Raw genomic sequence first — 19,689 nt, 5'->3', positions numbered from 1 at the left:
AAAAATGGGACGATTTGACAAGCACGGCTCTTAGGTATGAGGGCCATGACCCACCTGAGGTAGTTCCTGTGTGTTTCCAGTTTCTTAAGGCTCATCTATTTATTTTTAACCACTTTGTTTTTGTTTTAGTATTTATTTTTAATGTGTCTATATTTTTTTAAAATTTTTATTTATTTATGATAGTCACACAGAGAGAGAGAGAGAGAGAGAGAGAGAGAGAGAGGGCCAGAGACACAGGCAGAGGGAGAAGCAGGCTCCATGCACTGGGAGCCCGACGTGGGATTCGATCCCGGGTCTCCAGGATCGCGCCCTGGGCCAAAGGCAGGCGCCAAACTGCTACGCCACCCAGGGATCCCTTTGTTTTTGTTTTAAAGTAAGCTCCACACCCAGCATGGAGCCCAACACAGGGCTCGAACTCATGACCCGGAGATCAAGACCTGAGCTGAAATCGAGTCAGGTACTTAACCCACTGAGCCACCCAGGCGGCCCAGAGCTCCGTTTTCGGTGCTTGCCTCGGAATATGGGGAGTCTGAGAGTGGCTGCAGGACTGAAACCCCTGGCGCCACCGTGTCCCTTGTTCCTGGTGGGAACTGTGTTGTTTCACATAATGCGAAGCTCAAGTGTAGAGCCTGGCCTTGTGCGGCGTGCCGGCTCCGCTGTGTCCCCCGGTCCTTGGCCGGTCTCCCTTCCCGGATACGACGGTGGGCACGGCATTTCCGGGGGTCAGGGGCACGGTGCTCGGAGGCAGAGCAGGGGCCTTTAGCGTGGGGCACTCTCCACGGGGAGGGATCTTTCTGGAAGCCTCCCAGGAGGCGTGTTGTGCGTGTCATCTTGGCAGGGGAAGGGGAACCAGCGTGGCCTTCCATGAGTAGATCGCTGCCTTGTGGGCCAGCCTGGAGCCCACCTCCCTGGCCTGTGTGTGGAGGAGAGAAAAGCCCAGCAAAACTGGAGTTCTGTGAAGAGAGAGAGGTGGAGGAAATGGTGCTCTGAGTGTAACCTGACCCTGTCCAGGCTTGCGCTAGCCCAGGGCAACGGTTCTATCTTTTGTGTATGTGGGTTTAATTTAAGCCAGATGCTAGCTTGTATCTTTACAGAAAGAGTTCTGACTCTCTCATAGATTCTTTATCCCTTAAAAACACAAGTCATAGGGTGTGTTATTAAGGTAACTGGGGTGGGCAGCATTGGGTCGTTTAAAAACATCCCTTGTTCATCCTCAGCATATAGAGAACTCAGACTAACAGATTGTCTCTGTGGGATGTAGCTGCACGTATTTGAATATGGGATATGGGACCTTTTAACGCTTGAGAAAAATAAACCTACAAGGGACAGAGGAATCACATGCGCTCGGCCTGCTTTGTTGCTCCTTCCTCTCCAGACATTCTTCTTCCCTTTTTCTTCCCTTTCGTCGTCCTCCTTTCCCCATCCTCTCCTTTTTCTTGCCATATGTATTTGAGAAGCACAGCTCTTACTCTTTCCTGAGTAGTTAGGTGGCTGCTGAATCATTCTTACATTGGGGTTACTGTTTTTGTTTTTCTCTCACATTCGATGCTTCCAGGGAACATGGTTGGGTATTTAAGTACCTTGTCTTGGGCCGTAGCTGTTGGAGGAGCTGGACATAAGCAAGTGATTGTGGGTATTAGAAAGTTGCCCTGTATGCCCCGTGGCTGAGTCACAGTAGATGAAAACCAGTTTTGTCAGACCCAGAAAGTGGCAGAATTGAAGCTGTCCCCACATTGCCCATGTCACAGAGGTCTGTTTGTTGCACAACTAAATGTCTTCCTCTAAGTTCACAGGAAAGCCTCTTGGTTCCCTTACCATCACTTGGGAGGTTAGAAATCCTACTTTTCCATTTGCAAATCTGTGCTCCGCTGTCTGATGGACCGAGCTTTGTTGATAGAAATCCAAGGCCTCCTGTTGGAGGTCTGATCTCAGCCAAGGGTGAGAGCCATCCGCTGGCCACAGCACCTGCCTTGTCCCTGTACGGGCATCTTATTAGCATCGAGGGCTCGCAGAGTGGCTCTGGTCTCTCAAGGTTTTAAGGAAACGTCTGGACCCAATAATTAGCAGGAACCCCTTGCTTGAAGCTCTCTGCAGGAGTGTCTAGAGTAGTGTATCTGCTTGGCCTCGCTTGTTGTGGCTCTGATGAGGGCACCCGTTGGGTGGCAGGTATTGGGATAGCGCTAGAGATAGTGCCTGGGAACCGACCTCGCATTTTAAAGGTAAGACAAAGGGCGACCCCGGTGGCTCAGCCCAGGGCCTTATCCCAGAGTCCCGGGATTGAGTCCCACATCAGGCTCCCTGCATGGAGCCTGCTTCTCCCTCTGCCTGGGTCTCTGCCCCTCTCTCTGTGTCTCTCATGAGTGGATAAATGAAATCGTTAAAAAAATAAAAATAAAGGTAAGACAAAAAGAATGGTTTTGTGTAACATACTCCTTACCTAACCAGGGCTGACCCTCTGTTGATGGTTTTCCGCTCGGTCGCGTGGTAAGTGATGCGTGCTTTTTCTCATGGAGCCATTACAGTAATGAACCGGCGCTGCCGACCCAGATGGAGAATGCCAACGTGATAATTGTGTCAGAGCCACACGCTTGTGTAATGGGCTGGCTGTGCACAGCAGTATACTTTCTGGTTGCTGATAAGCAGAAGGGTCTTAGTATGTTATATGTCACATAACCATACTAGTGATGGATTTTAGGTGTTTGTAATTGTATTTATAATATGTAATTAGTGGAATGAGCATTTGGGAAATCACAGTTCTGCGTTTGGCTTCCCTAGTCCAGCTTTGTGATCTTGGGCAAACCTCCTGTGTTTCTGAGCCTCCGTTTCCTTGTTGATAAGATAAAATTGAGTGTATCAGACTAGGCAGTTTCACAGCACTCTGCGTGGTACCCCTACCCGCCAGTCTAGGTGCTGGGAACAGAGCAGTGAAGAGAAGAAAGATCCCAGCCCTGACGGGGCTTTCATGGGGGTGGGAGGGGGGCTTGCATTCCACTGCAGGAGTTGCCATTTTAGTGGGTGATGGACTTTAAAGGCTTATCCACATTTGAAACTCTTGAGAGTCACAGGCATGATAATTATGGTGAATGGATGTGCTATAATCATGTTTTCTTGATGGTGGTAATTTGTTCAAGAAACCATTATGTCAACAAAGAACGTAGTGTTTAGGTTTGAGCTTTTGTTGATCTCTTGAAACTATTTTAAGAGTGTACTTATTTACGTAGAATTATACCCACCCTTATTTTTGAGTAATTACAAAATACATTTTTTTATACAATTCCCCAGTTCTACTGTTTATCTTGTTTTTTTTTTTCTTTTAATTTTTATTTAAAGTTTAGTTAGTTCACATACAGTGCAGTATTGGTTTCGGGAGTAGAATTGAGTGATTCAGCAGCAGCGTACAACACCCAGCGCTCATCACAGCAAGTGCTGTCCTTGATACCCTTCACCCCGGTAGCCCATTCCCCACCCACCTCCCTCCTGCTTTTTTATCATGTAACGTGTGTTTGGATGGATGATCCTGATCGGCTCTGAGGTTCTTCAACTTAAAAGTGTGAATACAGTAGTGATTGAGGAAGACTACTTTATGAGGCTTCTCTTTTTTTTTTTTTTTTTTTAAAGATTTTATGTATTTATGAGAGACAGAGAGAGAGAGAGAGAGGCAGAGACACAGGCAGAGGGAGAAGCAGGCTCCACGTAGGGAGCCCGACGCGGGACTTGATCCCGGGACCCCCGCCCAGATCACGGATCACGGCCTGGGCTGAAGGCCTAGGCTCAACCACTGAGCCCCCCGGGCGCCCCTTGTGGAGGCTTGTTAATGGTGTGGTCATCTGTGCTCTTTCTGTCAGCACCTGGTCTCTACTTTCTGTCCACCAGCTCAGCTGTGATTATGGAGCCAATAATAACATTCAAATATGATTTCCTTTGTGATGGTTACTCATCTATAAATTTCTTATTGCAGGGGGCGGGGGGCAACCCTAATTATGGTAAATCACAGGATAGAATCCTCTTCTATCATCATTTTCATAAACTGGCATGGATTTTCCTTGAGGACTACGCCAAGAGCCCTGGTTGGTCAGTCATTGCAAACAGTGCAGTTATGAGATACAGGGGTGTGTGGGCCTCCGTCAGGAGCCTTGGACAAATCACTTAACTTTTACCCTTTGCTTATTACATATAAAATGAGGATAATACCTCCCCTGTAGGATGTTTTCAAGAGCAGAAATTATGAATGATGTCTGACACAGTAAGTGACAGCTTTATGATTAAAATGCAAATATTAATGCTTCTAACATAGTGGAAAGTTTAGTTTCATATTTCATTGCTTTTTTAAATTTATTTTTATTTTTAAAATTTTTTTAATTTTAATTTTATTTTATTATTTTTTAAGATTCATATTTCATTGCTTCTAAAATATTTTGACCAAAAATGAACATTACTTGTTTGGTCTCCAGGTTATTTCTTACAGCCAAAGTAATTAGAAAGTTACCAATTATCTGGATTAGCTTGAACAAGAGCAGGACATTTTTATTTCAGTTTTTACCAGGACATTGACTCAACTCTTAAAATGAGTATATACTAAAAATCAACCTTGGTCGTTTCATGATTAATGTAAATAATATTCTCCACTTACGTGGTACATGGAAAATGGCACCTTAAAGAAGGAAACTGGGTGACAAGCATTAAGGAGGGCACATGATGAGATGAGCACCGAGTGTTATGCTTACCTGTTGGCAAATTGAATTTAAATAAAATCTTAAAAAATAAAAGAAGGAAAAAGACCTTCTGTGCAATATGGGGCTAGTTCAAGAACTGAGGTAAAGGTCTTATTGGGAGACATGACTTTAAATTTTAAATACCTACTAGTGATAGAGCCACTGGAGAAAACAGAAGGGAAGTTCCACAGAAAATTTAAATTAATTCCTTTTCTGGATATTTATCAGAAGAAAATGAAAGCACACTAACTCAGAGGTGTATGCATCCCATGTTCACTGTAGCATTGCTTACAGCAGCCAACGCGTGGAAACAACCTAAGTTTTCATTGATGGGTGGATGGATAAGGAATTTGTGACACACACACACATATTTGTTCATAAACAAGAATGAATTCTTGCCATTTGTAATGGCTTGGGTGGATCTGGAGAGCGTCACGCTAAGTGAAATGTTGGAGAAAGACACCTTAACATCTCTTATGTGGGGAAATTAAAACCAACCTGATAAAGAGGACAGCTGGTGGTTCTCAGATGTAGAAGTGGGAGAAAAGGGTGAATTTTCTTTTTTTTTTTTTTTTTTAGTTTAAATAGATTGAGGGAAAAAAAATAACTTAGGTTTATGAATAGTAACTTCATTCTATTTACCCGAGCTTTCATTTCAGCTCCTTAATGTCAGCTTTTTTTTTTTAATATTTTATTTATTCATGAGAGAGAGAGAGAGAGAGAGAGAGAGGGGCAGAGACACAGGCAGAGGGAGAAGCAGGCTCCATGCCAGGAGCCTGATGCGGGACTCGATCCTGGGTCTCCAGGATCACGCCCTGGGCTGAAGGCAGTGCTAAACGTTTGAGCCACCTGGGCTGCCCCTTAATGTCAGCTTTATAGTGACTTAACAACAAATCATGTGTCTCGTCGTCCTAGTTGAAGGTGATGCCTTAATATTTTTCACGTATTAGTTTATATCGAACTAATATTTTCTCCAAAAAACTACCTGAAGACACAGTATAGTTCCATAGTGTGCAAGATCAGCGGTGCTTGCTCTTCAGGAATGTTGGGGATAACCTTTCTCACGGCAGAACAGCCTGGAAGCTCTGTGGCCATGCTGCTGGGACTGTGGGTTCACTTCCCAATTTGCCCGACACGGTGCTGGAGGCCGACATGGGCACGGAGGGATGTGTCCCTACAGGCCGCGCCTCACGTGGTGGGGATGTAGTGGGGACTAGTCTGCGGCCGCCGGACAGGTGGAGCCGGGGAGGCCAAGGCCTGGCGGGTGGGCCGGGGTAAGTGTCCGGTCCCCTGGCCCCTCTGCCTGGGAGCCCAGGCCGGAGGTCCTCCCTCCTCCCCTCCTGCTCTCCTGCACCTTCCTCGGCGCTCAGCCTTCCCCGCCGGGCCCGGGGATGCTGGGCGCGGGGAAGGCCCTTCGGACCCTCTGGTCTCCAACTACGCTGTCCCTCTTGGTGGCATCTGGATCTTTGGTGCCTTGAGCCGTCACCCAGGATGTGGGCCCCGGATCCACTGCATCCCCCCGTCTCTGCTCGAGGCCGTGCGACAGGAGGTCGGCTCGACAGATGGGTCAGTGCAGTGAATTCAAAACCGGTTGCATCTGAGCCTCTTTTCCTTGGGTTCCCTGTTCGGCGGCGGGTCTCCCATGGTCCTGGCTTCGACTTCCCCCCCTTCAACTTGCTGCCACCAGCGTGTGACCCCCCCCCCCTTGTTGTGTGGGCAGTTGGGACAGGCTCCCCCCATCCCGCACCTCGTGGCCGGGCCGTCTACCCCACGGGCCTGATGGCATTACTCCTCGGAAGATGCCGTGTGACTCCTCGTTTCTGTCACCCTTGAGGCCTTCCTCGGCGTGATCCAGAGGCACGTGTACGTCTTGGCTTGCCCACTGCCCACACCTATCCTTGCTGCCTCGCTGCCGCGAGCCCCGTCTCCACTGCCACGGCGTGTGCGGTGCATGGGTTCCTGTGGTGGACGCTGTCCTGTTGGCCATTGCCTGTGCCAGGCCGCACCCGACGGTGACTCCCTTGCCTGGGAGAAGGCATGTCACTTGCCAGCGGCTCAGGGGCCCCCCGTGCTCTCGACTTACCTGCCCGCCGCCTTCCCCTGTCAGCTTCTCGAAGGCAGGCAGTCCTTCCTTGTTCATGTGCCCGGCACGTTCAGCGGAGGCAGGCCGGCTGAACGTCCTCACCCTCCCGCATCAGAAGCAAGTAACCTTTTTTTTTTTTTTTTTTTTAAGATTTTATTTGTGAGAGAGAGTGTGGGCGTGAGCACGGGGAGGAGCAGAGGGAGAGGGCCAAGCAGACCCTGTGCCCAGTGCAGACCCTGATGTGGGGCTCGATCTCATGACCCTGAGATTGTGACCTGAGCTGAAATCAGGAGGCCGACGCTTAAGTGACTGAGCCACCTAGGGGCCCCACAACTAACATTTTTAAAACTATTTCTTATTATTGAGATCTCACACCTTTAAAGCTCACAGTTGAGTGATTCTCAGTGTGTTCACAGGGCTGTACAGCCATTACCACGGCCTAGTTCCAGAACATTCCATCACCCCCAAAGGAGACCCTGTACCTACTAGCAGTTGCTCCCTGTTCTCTCCATCTTCCAGTCCTTTGCAACCACTAACCTACTTTGTGGGGATTTGCTTATTCTGGAAATTTCATGTAAGTGGAATCATACCACATGTGGCCTTTTGTATTTTTTTCACTTAGAATAATGTTTTCAGAGCCTGTGTATGACCCCGTATGTCGTACCTCAGTGCTCGCACGACTTGACGTTCTGTTGTATGGACTCTCAACGTTCATGGTTGGCAGGCATGTGGGTCCTTCCTAGTTTTTGACTATTATGAAGCAGGTTGTCAGGAATATTCATTTACAAGTTTTCCTGCGAACCTGGGTTTTCATTTCTCTTGGGTGCATATCTAGGGGTGAGTTGCTAGGTCACATGGGTGACTGTAACTTTTTTGAGAAACTTTCCCAAAGTGGCTGCACCATTTTACATTCTCACTGTCAAGGTCGAGAGCTCTAAGCTTTCCCGACCCGGTTTGGGTTTGTGTCTTACTAAAGACTGATGACGGTGAGCATGGTTTCCAGGGCTTATTGGCCATTTGTATATTTTCTGTGGAGAAACGTGTACTCAAAATTCTTTTCCCATTAAGAATCTTCTGGTTTTTTTTGACAAGTTATAGGAGTTCTTTGCAATAATCCGGTTACTAGACTCTTACCAGATACATGATTTGCAAAAGATGGTGAAGAATATTTTAAGAAACAGGTTCACTACTGATGTGTGCTGCAGCATGGACGACCCTTGAAAGCACTGCGCTCCGTGAAAACGCCACGTTGTGTAATTCCATCTATTTGAAATGTCTAGAAGAGGCAAATCCATGAGGATTGAAAGTAATTACCAGGAGCTGGGAGGAGGGGCTAATGGACAGTAACTATTAATAGATTACAAAGTTCCTTTTGGGGATGATGAGAATATTCTAGAATTAGAGAGTGGTGGTGATTGTACAACCCTTTTGAATAGACTTAAGATGATTAACTAGAATTTAAATGGGTGATTTTTTTATTATATGTGAATTATATCTTGATAAATCTTTAAAAAAGAACAAGCGTTATTTTGTTTTTTGAACTATTGAGGTTTGTACCACTTTGGAAGATAGCTGGAGAGTTTGTTACTGGCCAGGATGCCAGGCCTTTTATCTTTGGCAAGAGAGGGGAGCGTGTACTGTCTCTGCTGTTCCTTTTTTTTTTTCCCACACTGTCCCTGGGGGAGTTATACTTGAACAAGTCCCTCTTTGCTTATGTGAACTTGAGACACCATTTACTTTCAGATTTATTTACTTATTTTTAAAGATTCATTTATTTTAGAGAGAGCGTGTGAGCGGGGGCCGGGGTCAGAGGGAGAAAATCCGCAAGGAGACTCTCTGCTGAGTGCAGAGCTGTCTGTAGGGCTCGGTCCCAGGACCTGAGCCCAGATCGAGTCAGCTGCTCGCCCGACCGAGCCACCAGGTGCCTCTACTTACAGATTAAACTTCAATTTTGTTTGCATGATAGGATCAATTATTAGATGCATCTTTCCCCACCCCAATGTCTTCATTTGGTTCCAGTTAGGGGCCCTGAGGTGCTTATCCTATAACCACATCTAAAGGTAAACCATGTTTGAGGTCGCATGGGATAGAGGGTTAGATTTTTGGTTATAGTTTGAGTACTTTTTTCAGAAGACTGACTGCTACACTGAAACAATGCTGGTACGTTAGGGGATTTAAATTGGGGGAAAAACACCTTTTTCCCCTGCGTCTGATTTTCTCACTAGTGAGCGCTCTACAGTTAAAGTTCATCTTTATAATACCTGATTTTTTTTTTGTCAAATTTTTGTAGATTTTGATCTATGTGAAATTGCAGCAACATCTGCCTCCATGACTTTCTAACATTATCAGTAAACATTTTGTGCAATAGAACGCGGGATACCAAGTAGGGAGAGAAGTATTTTTCCTTTAAAAAAAAGTTTTCTGGGTGTATTATTAATAGCTCGATGAAAATAGTCCCTCTAAGCTGTTCACAGTTTTAAGCTCTGCTGGTACAGAATCCGTTAATTCTATTGTGATGCAACCTCTGGTTCTCCGATTCTGATGGAGAATTCCTGAGGCGGCAGCTCCATCTCGGCCATCCTGTGCCATGAAGGTCTCCCCTTGCGCCATCTCGGCCATCCTGTGCCATGAAGGTCTCCCCTTGCGCCCGGCGTGTCTCCCGCCTCCCCTCCTGCCCGTCCTCACCCGTTCTCACCTCCCAGCTAACACGGAGCGCGCTCGTAAGGTAACGTGTGTGATTTCTGTTCCGTTTCCAGTGGAAGCTGTAGCCATGACCACCGAGGTAGGCCTCGCAGCTGAGGTGAAGCAGGAGCCCGAGAAAGTGGGCGCCGCCGCCACGGAGAGGCCTAAGGAGGCAGCAGAGAACCGGCAGAATCCGCCCTCGGAGCCCTCGGAGGAGCCCGGGCTGCCCCCGCCTGCAGCTGACAGCCCGGGTCGCCCCCGCCAGAAGAGGGAGGGGGAGCCGTCGGAGAGCAGGGGACTCGCGCGCTTCCTGCCGCCCTGGCTGAAGAAGCAGAAGTCCTATACGTTGGTGGCGGCCGGGGACAAGGAGCCGAAGGAGCCCCCGCGGGCTGTCGTGGAGCAGGTGGCAGGTCCAGAGGAATCTTCTCCCGAAGGGGAGAGGCCGCATCAGGCTGAAGCTCAGGAGCGGGCTGGGAGCAGACAGCAGGAGGTGACAGCCGGGGTCAAGGACGAGAAGCCCGAGAAGCCCGCGGCCAGCCCCGAGGCCCAGGTGTGTCTGAGACCGAACCTGCGGGCGTCAGCCGCGTGGTGACCCAGGAGAGCTGTGCTGGAGCGGCTTCACCTGCCGTGTCTGCGGTGTGGGGCCCACTGTGGTGTGGTGTGCTACGGCCTTCTCCTTACTACTTCATTTTTATTTTACTTTTTTTAAAAAAAGATTTTATTTATTCATGAGAGACACAGAGAGAGAGGCAGGGACACAGAAAGGCAGAGACACAGGCTGAGGGAGCAGCAGGTTCCATGCAGGGAGCCCGATGCGGGACTCGATCCCAGGACCCTGGGGTCACGGCCTGAGCCGAAGGCAGTCGGTCCACTGCTGAATGGCTCCCCCGAGCCCACCCTGCGTCCCTCGTTACTTTTTTTTAAACCTTGCCAAAATAATAAGGCCAAAAAATGGACTATATGTGCAAGCCACAGAAAACATTCACATCCCTTCCTTTTAAGGTTCGACAGATACTGTGTGGATCCTTCCTTCCCTTTCTAAATAGTGTGGATTGTTCTACCTCTGACTCAATGTATGTAAGCGTTCAGTGAGTCAGAAGAAGATCTGTATGTGCAAACATTTTGGTTACTTCAGCCTAGGTTTTACCATGGCATGAAATTATAATTAGAAATTTTATTATTTGAAATGATAGTTAAATTTTAGTGGCCAGGATGTATTTTCTTTGACTCATTCAATGCTGAAGTTACCAAATTGGCAAATGAAGAGGTGGGAGGCGGATTGGGGGAAGGCAGATACGGGGAACATCCTTGCCAGCAAAGCTTTGAAGTCTTTGGGAGTCAGGCCAACAATTTTTTAAAAAATATTTATCTATTCATGAGAGACAGAGAGAGAGAGAGGCAGAGACACAGGCAGAGGGAGGAGCAGGCTCCATGCAGGGATCCCAATGTGGGACCCGATCCCAGGACTCCAGGGCTACACCCTGGGCCAAAGGCAGATGCTTAACCGCTGAGCCACCCAGGGATCCCGGGGCCGACAAGGTTTCTGACAATCCCAGTTCTTACTACAGATTTCCCTTTGAATGCTCGGTCTTCTGCAAGTTGCTCAGCTTTACTATGCGCTTGCTTTTTCCCGTTGACAGTCTGCTGAAGAGGTGGGTAAGGGCAAAGAGAAGGTGGACGAGGTGCAGGAAGACGTGTCGGAGGAAGCAGCGAAGAGGGAGAGCAAGGAGGTGCAGACCAATGAGCTGAAAGCAGAGAAGGCCGCCCAGAAAGCCGCCAAGAAGACCAAAATGGTCCAGTGCAAGGTGATGCTCCTCGACGGCACCGAGTACAGCTGTGACCTGGAGGTGAGCGCGGCGCTGCTGGCTGCTGTGTGGCGTCCAGTGAGCGTGGGAGCCCCGGCCACCTCGCGTGGGGGTGGCACACTGTGCACGGTTTTCTCTTCCTATAAGCCAGTCGTCAGTTTGCTTTAGAAAACAGGAAAACCGCAGGAGGGTCATGTCTATTCCAGACAGTATTTCCTGACCCTTGGGGAGGATGGGGGGTAGTCAGGTGTTTGGCCGGTTTGGACTGGCCGTGTGTGTTCTGAGTGGGCGTGAAGTATTATCACCCTTGTCCACAAGGGTTTTGCTGGAGGAGAACCAGCAGTGGTTCTCCGTTGATTATTTCAAGAGCCAGGATAATTGCAGCGCTTAACCCTACCAAAGGGTTTTTTTTTTTTTTTTTTAAATCCTGAGTCAGATAATGACAAAATCGAGCCCATTTATTTAGTTTCATTTAATTAAAAAACACTCATGACTTGCAAAGCGTATAATTCATTAGTGTGGATGTGACCCAAACCAATAGAATTTTTTTAAAGCGTCTAGTGCCTTATCATTTTGTCAGAAGAGCTTGTTGCTTCTCATAGCTCAGTGACTTGATTTACAAGAACGTAGGCTAATAGTTGTTCATGGAAGAACTCTGTCAAGCGCTGGGGCTGGATTCTCTCAGGTCACACGTGTACGACTCTACGCGAGGTAGGTATTTAGGTATTTACTGTGGGTATTTCCCCTGGTTTCCTGGGGGAAGGCGTAGACAGTTTAACTTGCCTGGAGCGTCATGACTAATTTGTGGGTGACCCAGAATTCCAGCCATGGCAGTTTGACTCTGGATGTCATGAACAGAACTACCCTATTTCATTTGCTACGCATGGGACCTAATTTGTTCATTTAAAATATGGTCTCTAAAAAATAAATAAATAAATAAATAAATAAATAAATAAATAAATAAATAAATAAATTATGGTTTCTAAATCTTTTTTTGGGTCTTCTCATCTATTAAATATTTTTCCTAATTCCTTGCATTCTTGCTTATTAAAAATAGAAGTTATACTTTTAACTACAATGAAAGCATTCAGCTTGGTTACTTGAACAGTAGTTTATTATATATCTAAACGTGCACCAGAGCACAAGGTTGCTAAGACGAATGTCTCATGGTCCTTGCCTTTATCTACTTTACTCATTTTAGTTATGATTATTCTGATACTTCAGTTATTTTTAAGAACAGGAACGGCAAAAGAGGATTAAGAATCCTTAACACTCAGAGAGAGAGGGGGAAGGGGCGGCAGGTAGACGGACGCTGCGTCTGGGGTGGTCTCACCTTGACTCAGTTACATTTGATCACATTCCCTTGTTTCTCCCTCTTATCCTGAATGTTAGGGCGTCTAAACTGTGAGAACCAGCTTGATGGTCACTTGACCTTGAGCCATGATTCAAGCAAACAAAGGCCTAGAAACTGTAGAATATAAGATTGCTTAGGTCCCTCAGAAGGTTCCAGCTCTCTCTGAAGCTCTTTGTCACCAAACCTCAACATTTACCAACGTGTTTTATGATTTAAATCTATTTTTGTTGTCTATCTTTTAAAATACCAAAATGTACGTAAAAACATCAACATGTGTTTAAAAACTACAAAAATCTAGAAAGTAATGGATGGTTGTATATATTCACCATAAACATTTTAATTCCATGTTCCCATTTTGCCATTTGTTTCAGATTTATTTTTTTTTAGATTTATTTATTTATTTATTTATTTATTTTTTTTAAGAACTAAGACCTTGAAGACCTTGGTAAAGTCTGAGTCCCATCTCTCCTCCCTTGCTCTGTGCGACAGCGTGTAAATCTCTTGCGTGTATTTTAACTGTGAATGACCAGTTTCTCCATCTTCTGCGCTGTTTCTTTGTGTGCTTCGGTGGGTTGTGGGCCTTGCACGGTTCTGCAGGGAATTGTGACCTTGATAGGCTGTGATTTTACTTCCTCAGACTTCCAGGTGCTGCGAAGTGATCTCCAAAGTGCTCGTGCCACTTTGAATTCCAGCTACTAACCACCAAGTGGAACTTTTCCCACATTGTCTCTACTTACTCCTGATGACCTGGCACTCATTTTGTAACTCTTAATCTAGGGTTTTTGCATATATTACCTTTAATTTTCTCTCAACCCTTGATGAGATCCTGTGGCCTAGGGCGTAAGCCCCATAGAGTTGCTTCCCTCTTAATATTCTCTGGAAATGTTTGGGTAAGTCAGGATTACCTGTTCTTGGGAGATGTGATACAACTTCCCTTTAAAACTGTCTTGTCCTGGTGGAAAGAGTAGAGAGTGGGTTTGTTTGTTGTTGTTTTCAAGTCATTGATTCACTTTCCGAATACTCAAGAGTTTGTTTCTGTTTTTCCTTGAGTTTTAGTAATTCACAGTTTTACTAGAAACTGCATTTCATCTAATTTGCTTAATCCGCTGGCATGAAGGTTTTCATAGCATCGTCGTGTTGTGCATTCAATTTTTTTTAAGATTTTATTTATTCATGATAGAGAGAGAGAGGCAGAGGGAGAAGCAGGCTCCATGCAGGGATCCCGACGCGGGATTCGATCCCAGGACCCCAGGATCATGCCCTGGGCTGAAGGCAGGTGCTAAACCGCTGAGCCACCCAGGCTGCTCTGCATTCAATTTTTATTCCATTTTTTTTTTTTTTTTTAGTGTTGTTTGTCTTCCCCATCCCCTACGCTGCAGATCATTCTTCCTAGAGTTACCACTTTAATTTTTTTTTTTTTCTGAAGAAACAACTTGGTTTTGTCGTTTGTTTTTTCTTTTCTACTTTGTTGAATTTCCCCCCTTTTGCTCTTTATTTTTTCCTTTGGATTACCTTGTTTTTCTAATTTCTTGAGTTGAATATTAAATATACACATGCTTCCATGACTCTGGTTTTCCTGTCAAGTATCTCGTTGCGAGCACAAGTTTTGAACATAGGGCTCTTCATTGCCATTCAGTTCTTTATGTTTTTGCATCCCCTTATGGGTCATTTTTGACCACTGACGTTTTTCTAAATTTTTAAATTTTTAAATTTCCAAAGTATGTGTGAATATATGTGTGCATGTCTTGGGGGAAGAGGGTGTTTTTCATGTGTTCAGATCTTCTGTTTTATTAGTTTGGCCTGGTTTCCAGATCTGTCCTTTTGGTTAGTCTTATTCATTATGTGGTTCATGTTGTTTATTAACCGTTTAACTGCTTAGCTTATCAACTAATGAGAGGTGTGTTGAATTCTCTATAATTATTGATGTGATAATTTCATATTTCTATAAGTTTATGCTTTATAAAATTAGAGGCTAGATTGGTGCAAAATTTTTTCCTTTTTACCATTATTTAGTACCTTTAGGTTTATTTTGACATTAATATTACAGCACTGGCTTTATTTTGGTTAGGATTTGCCTGGACTTTTTCCATTTCTTTGGTTTTAGACATTATGCCCTTGTGTCTTTGAGGAGAGGCGTGTTTTTTAATCCTTGTTTGGGAATTCAGTCTGAACTGGCGAGTTCGGGCCAGCTATTTAAATGATCACTGATGTGTGGCCATTTCTGCCATCTGATGTTAGGTGGTCTGGTATTTTTCTTAGTTTATTGTTATTCTTTTAGGAATATTTAAGTGTTTGATAGACATAGTTGACTTGATAAAATCTAATATTAATCACTGTGCCCCCCCCCCCCCTTTTTCCTCTGGTTAGCACTCATTTATTAGAGGTCAGATCTCATTTTGAAATGGTACAAAATAACATTCTTCTCTGTGTGACTGTTCCCTCTTCTAGGACTTTGCTGCTCATGAGAAATGAAGTTGTTAGGGTGCTTGAAGCAGAGTTGGGAAAGAGTGCAGAGTTAAACACAGCAAAGTTTGCAATTAATGAACATTAAATTCACTGAGACTGAAATTGGTTCCAAAAGCGTGGGGGTCTTGGGGCACCTGGGTGGCTCAGTGGGTTAAGCATCTGATCTGCTTCTGGCTCAGGTCGTGATCCCAGCCCCGTGTTCACTGGGGTCCCTGCTCTTGCACTCACTCTCTTTGTCTTTCCCTTTAAATAAATGAAATCTTTTTATTTTATTTTATTTTATTTTATTTTATTTTATTTTATTTTATTTTATTTTATTTTATTTTATTTATTTATTTATTTATTTATTTATTTATTTATTTATTTTTATTTATGATAGGCACACAGTGAGAGAGAGAGGCAGAGACATAGGCAGAGGGAGAAGCAGGCTCCATGCACCAGGAGCCTGATGTGGGATTCAATCCTGGGTCTCCAGGATCGCGCCCTGGGCCAAAAGGCAGGCGCCAAACCACTGCGCCACCCAGGGATCCCAAATGAAATCTTTTTAAAAAAAACATGGGAGTCTTTTAATGTACAGATTGTCTATTTAGTTGATAAATGTTACTTAATATATCATTGAAAATGAACTTTTGAGGACCATAAATTTGAAATAAGTGTGTAGCATGTAGGTGTTGAGTAATCTTTTTTCTTTCAAGCACCAAGCAAAACGCAATGTGAGTAGGTTTTGGTGATGTGATCCCAGCAGATTTTATGTACCTGATTCATTAGGATTCTAAGCAGCGACTTTATGTCTGACCATAGGCTGTAACTCCTCAGTGTCATGGTAGCTGTTCTAACAACGCACATGTTATAGGTTGTATTTCCTCTTTTATCCGGTTTTTCTTCCCATTTTGGTTCCCTGGTTGCTTGCTTAGTATCATCAGGATGGGGCTGTTATGCATCAGGCCTGCTGCTGTTTTCCGTTCACCAGCGGAGCCCAGAGGACAGTCGTCACGTGGTGTGAATGCTCTCGTGTTTCCCGTCCCAGCGCTGACCTCAGACAGATTGGGTGATGTGCTGATGCTGCTTATCTGTGGTTCTGCAGCTCCACACCGGAAATGGGTGTCTAAGGACTACTTGGGGAAGTATGCTGTGGGAAACCGTAGCTGTTGATGAACTTGCAAGCACTCAAGGAAGATGAATACAATGTGGGAAATAAATACTTTCACTTTATTTGGTTTGGGAGATTAGATTTGTTCCCATCTGTCTGCAGTCATTAAAGATTCTGTCTACCGTGACTTTTTAGATGCCTGTCGTTATGGTTTCTTTTCTTTTTATATGTACACGTGTCTAATTTTCAACTAGACCTATAGGCTATAGCATCCCCACCGAAGAGGGCCTGATTGTCTTCACTTTTAGGGCACCTTCAACAGGGGAGGGAAGCATGGTCTGTCGAGGAGTCTCGAGGAGTTGGAATGACCTAACTTAGACCTTATAGAGTCAGATGAGGTTCGAAAGGGCATTCAAACGCCAGGATGAGAGGATTAAAACTGGTCTGTAGAGCAGAATTTTCTGGGGGAGAAACCGAGGAGGTTGCAAAGTCATCGGGATGGAGGATCCAGCCCGGTGAAGAATACTGTTTAGATTTTAGAACCCAGTAAGTAGCTGCGTGGCTGCAGTAATTTAAGGGGGAACTTGTTTATTCACTACATTTAAGATCCACATTAATGGTCTTTAGAGAGATGATCTTGTCAGTGTGATTAGAGGCAGTTTCCTGTTTTTGTTAACCTGTCAGAACCTTTGGGCTACAAAGGCACCCCTTTTAAGCCATTTCATGCAAATGGTAGTGTATTAACTAAATAGCTTTTCCTGAAGGTAGTTCTTGGGGAGATTATTATTTGTCCTAGCATCATCTGTATCTCCACCGACTTTCTTAAAATAAGTAGCTGGATCTCCATACGTCCATCTGTATCCCTATAGCCCTTGTTCCATTCACTTTAGGCTTCTCCTTTCCACATTTTTTTCTCCTCTAGGCCATCTGAGACTCTTCTTTCTTGAACCTTAGGAATTAAGTGGATACAATTGCTCAGGGAACTGAGGCAGCTCTGTTTTCAAACACTAATTATTATCTTTAGGGTCTGCATTCTTTTGAGGTAAGAGTATGTGTTGTTAATAAGTTGGCAAAAATGCCTCAAACACAATGTTTGGGAGCATAAGTATTGGATAAGAGGGCATTTTAAGAGAATGATTATGGTTAAGTGAAAAAAACAGTATGGAAGTGGCTTGAGTGTAATGAGTGTTATTTTTGGCTTAGGTAACAATAGGCTTATTGCTAAGCCATGCGTTGATTTTGACCCAAGGCCTAGTCTGTGTGCATTTGTTCCAAATCTTTATGAAAGTGTTTTTTCATTGTATAGTTAAAATTAAAATTTATATTTTATGCTAATTCGTCCTCTTGGTAATGAAAGGAGATCTCAAATATTTTTTTTGAGAACTTTGAAGATTATATTTTTTTACCGAAGAAACTATAATTCCTAGTTTTTGATACATCTGTTTTTATCTTACTGGGATATTTAATGGTATGTACAAGCTTGTTTAGCACCAGAATTTGAATGGAAGGAATTTTAGGGAGTCTCCTGGGCTCTGCATGCGTGTTCCAGAGTCTCAGCTGTAGGATTCTGGTGATGCGGCCGCTGATCATTTCTACAGTCAGTGTGTTAAAACAGCGGGGCTCTTTCCTCTCAGGAAAATATAGACTAAGATTTAGTTGAAGCTGTGGATATAAAGTCAGGGGACCTAAGTTTCCGTTTCTTTTGGCTCCCTGGATGTCTTCGGCCAGTCACTTCCTCTTTTCTATTCTCAGATTGCAAAGTGAGAATGAAAATACTTGCTTCCTCTGTTTCTATGATTGAGCTGGTTTTACTACAGCTGATAAGTCTGTCTATTTTTTAAGTCTGAAAATAAATGTGAAAGTTCCCGCAAGACTTTGGGAGCAAAAGCGAATGTGTATTCCTCTGGCATCCGAGAGCTGTTCCCACGTGTTGGTTTTAGTCTGAGAATTGAGTGCATTGTTCCCGCCCACGCAGGAATGCCAGTACCTTTTCCCCTTAGTGCCATGAATAAGGCGATCAGAATGTGGGCTCCTCCATCAGTGCTCTGATGATAAAAGTGTTTATCAGAAAGCAGAGTGTGGCAAGGTCGCCTTCGCTTGTGCGGGCTACGGTCTCAGGAGCCCAACTTGATATCATTGCTTTTGAGTGTGTTTTATTCATTTACGTGATGGCTTGTTCCGCATTCACTCTCCACAGCGGTTCCTCCAGCCCTCCGGCCCTGACTCTTACTAGGATTGTTGGTTAAAGAGTTCTAACTCTCTCGGTACTTGTGGAGGGTCTACAAGTGGTGGCACTCTCTACACCCACAGAATGGTGTTAGATTTAAACAAGTGTGGGTTCGCGGGATGCCCAGGTGGCTCAGCGGTGGAGCTTCTGCCTTCGGCCCAGGGCGGGACCCCGGGGTCCTGGGATTGAGTCCCGCGTCGGGCTCCCTGCAAGGAGTCTGCTTCTCCCTCTGCCTGTGTCTCTGCCTCTCTCTCTCTCTCTCTCTCTCTCTCTCTGTGTCTCATGAATAAATAAATAACATCTTAAAAAACACCAAAACCAGATATGGATTAGGAGCTTGGAACAATTTTAATCAGCGTATATTATGGGCAATAGAAAATCCTAACAGTATAGGTCCAGGTGGAATGTCTCCGCTGTCTGTCCAACGGTCCTTTTAGCTTAAAAAACTTAAGTTGGTCATTCTGTTCACTCACCTGTATTTACTAAGTGGGGGGAGACTGCTGTGGCAGGTGAGGGGCTTGAGGAACAGCAGCGAGTGGGGGAGGGGCGCAGGGCAGAGCGGGGCCTACCCTCAGGTCCCCCCGAGCTGGGAGTTCAGGGCTCCCTCAGGAATGGCCGCAGATGAGCTTGTGACCCCCGTCACTGGGGGATCGTCGGATTCCCCCTGCCAGCCTACGAGGTCTAATCAGGCACATCCTCAAGGACCTTTTCTTCAAGTTTCCGATCAGACGGTCCCTGCATTTTGATTTCCTGCGCAGCCACATGAGTCCTCCCTGTCATTTAACGTCCAGCCTTTCCTTACTCTGAACTTGTTCGCACCATTGATCGGGCAGTTAGTCACACTCTGGCTCCTGGAGGAGTCACGTGTATTGTGTTGAAAACCTGGTGTTGAAAACCTGGTAATTTCTCGTATTGTTTTTTTTTTCCTATTGTTTCCTCACCTGGATTGTTAAGTCCTTGAGGAAAGGAACTTTCTTCTCTCTCCCCATGGGGCATTAGCCCAGGACTCTGTACCGTACTTGTAGAAAGTGTTTGTTGGTTTATTCTTTTCTACTTTCTTGGATATGTATGAAATCTCCGTCCTTCCTGTCTAAGCCAAATGATTGCACTTGCTTATTTCTGTTCCTAATTCTTCTTTCCACCTTCCGATCAGAAGATTTGGGTGCGTGTATAAATATGTGTACCCCCCTCCCCCATTGCTGCTTCTGCTGACCACTGCCCTGCTCTCTACATACTTAGGAACAGCAGGCTAAGTTCTTATAGTAACACT

The 19,689-nt window shown here is 45.2% G+C and overlaps 1 protein-coding gene across 18 annotated transcripts in view; it reads left to right on the top strand.

The window, feature by feature from the left end:
- Positions 1 to 19,689, top strand: part of EPB41L2 (erythrocyte membrane protein band 4.1 like 2) — a 193,055-nt gene that overhangs the window by 81,499 nt on the left and 91,867 nt on the right. For 6 of the 18 annotated variants that reach the window (XM_038526788.1, XM_038526786.1, XM_038526785.1 and 3 more), the window contains exons 1-3: positions 9,317 to 9,428; positions 9,552 to 10,027; positions 11,118 to 11,324. In XM_038526788.1, the coding sequence (XP_038382716.1) occupies positions 9,383 to 9,428; positions 9,552 to 10,027; positions 11,118 to 11,324 (729 nt within the window). In that variant the 5' untranslated portion in view covers positions 9,317 to 9,382. Of the gene's footprint in view, positions 1 to 9,313; positions 9,429 to 9,551; positions 10,028 to 11,117; positions 11,325 to 19,689 lie in introns of those variants that run through there. The other 12 variants (XM_038526780.1, XM_038526781.1, XM_038526774.1 and 9 more) reach the window with 5 other exon arrangements.

The sequence above is a fragment of the Canis lupus genome, chromosome 1 (genome assembly GCF_011100685.1).
Source record: "Canis lupus familiaris isolate Mischka breed German Shepherd chromosome 1, alternate assembly UU_Cfam_GSD_1.0, whole genome shotgun sequence".
NCBI classification, from domain to species: Eukaryota; Metazoa; Chordata; class Mammalia; order Carnivora; family Canidae; genus Canis; species Canis lupus.
Note: the sequence above shows the minus strand (reverse complement) of the source record. Positions and strands in the feature narration are given on the sequence as shown.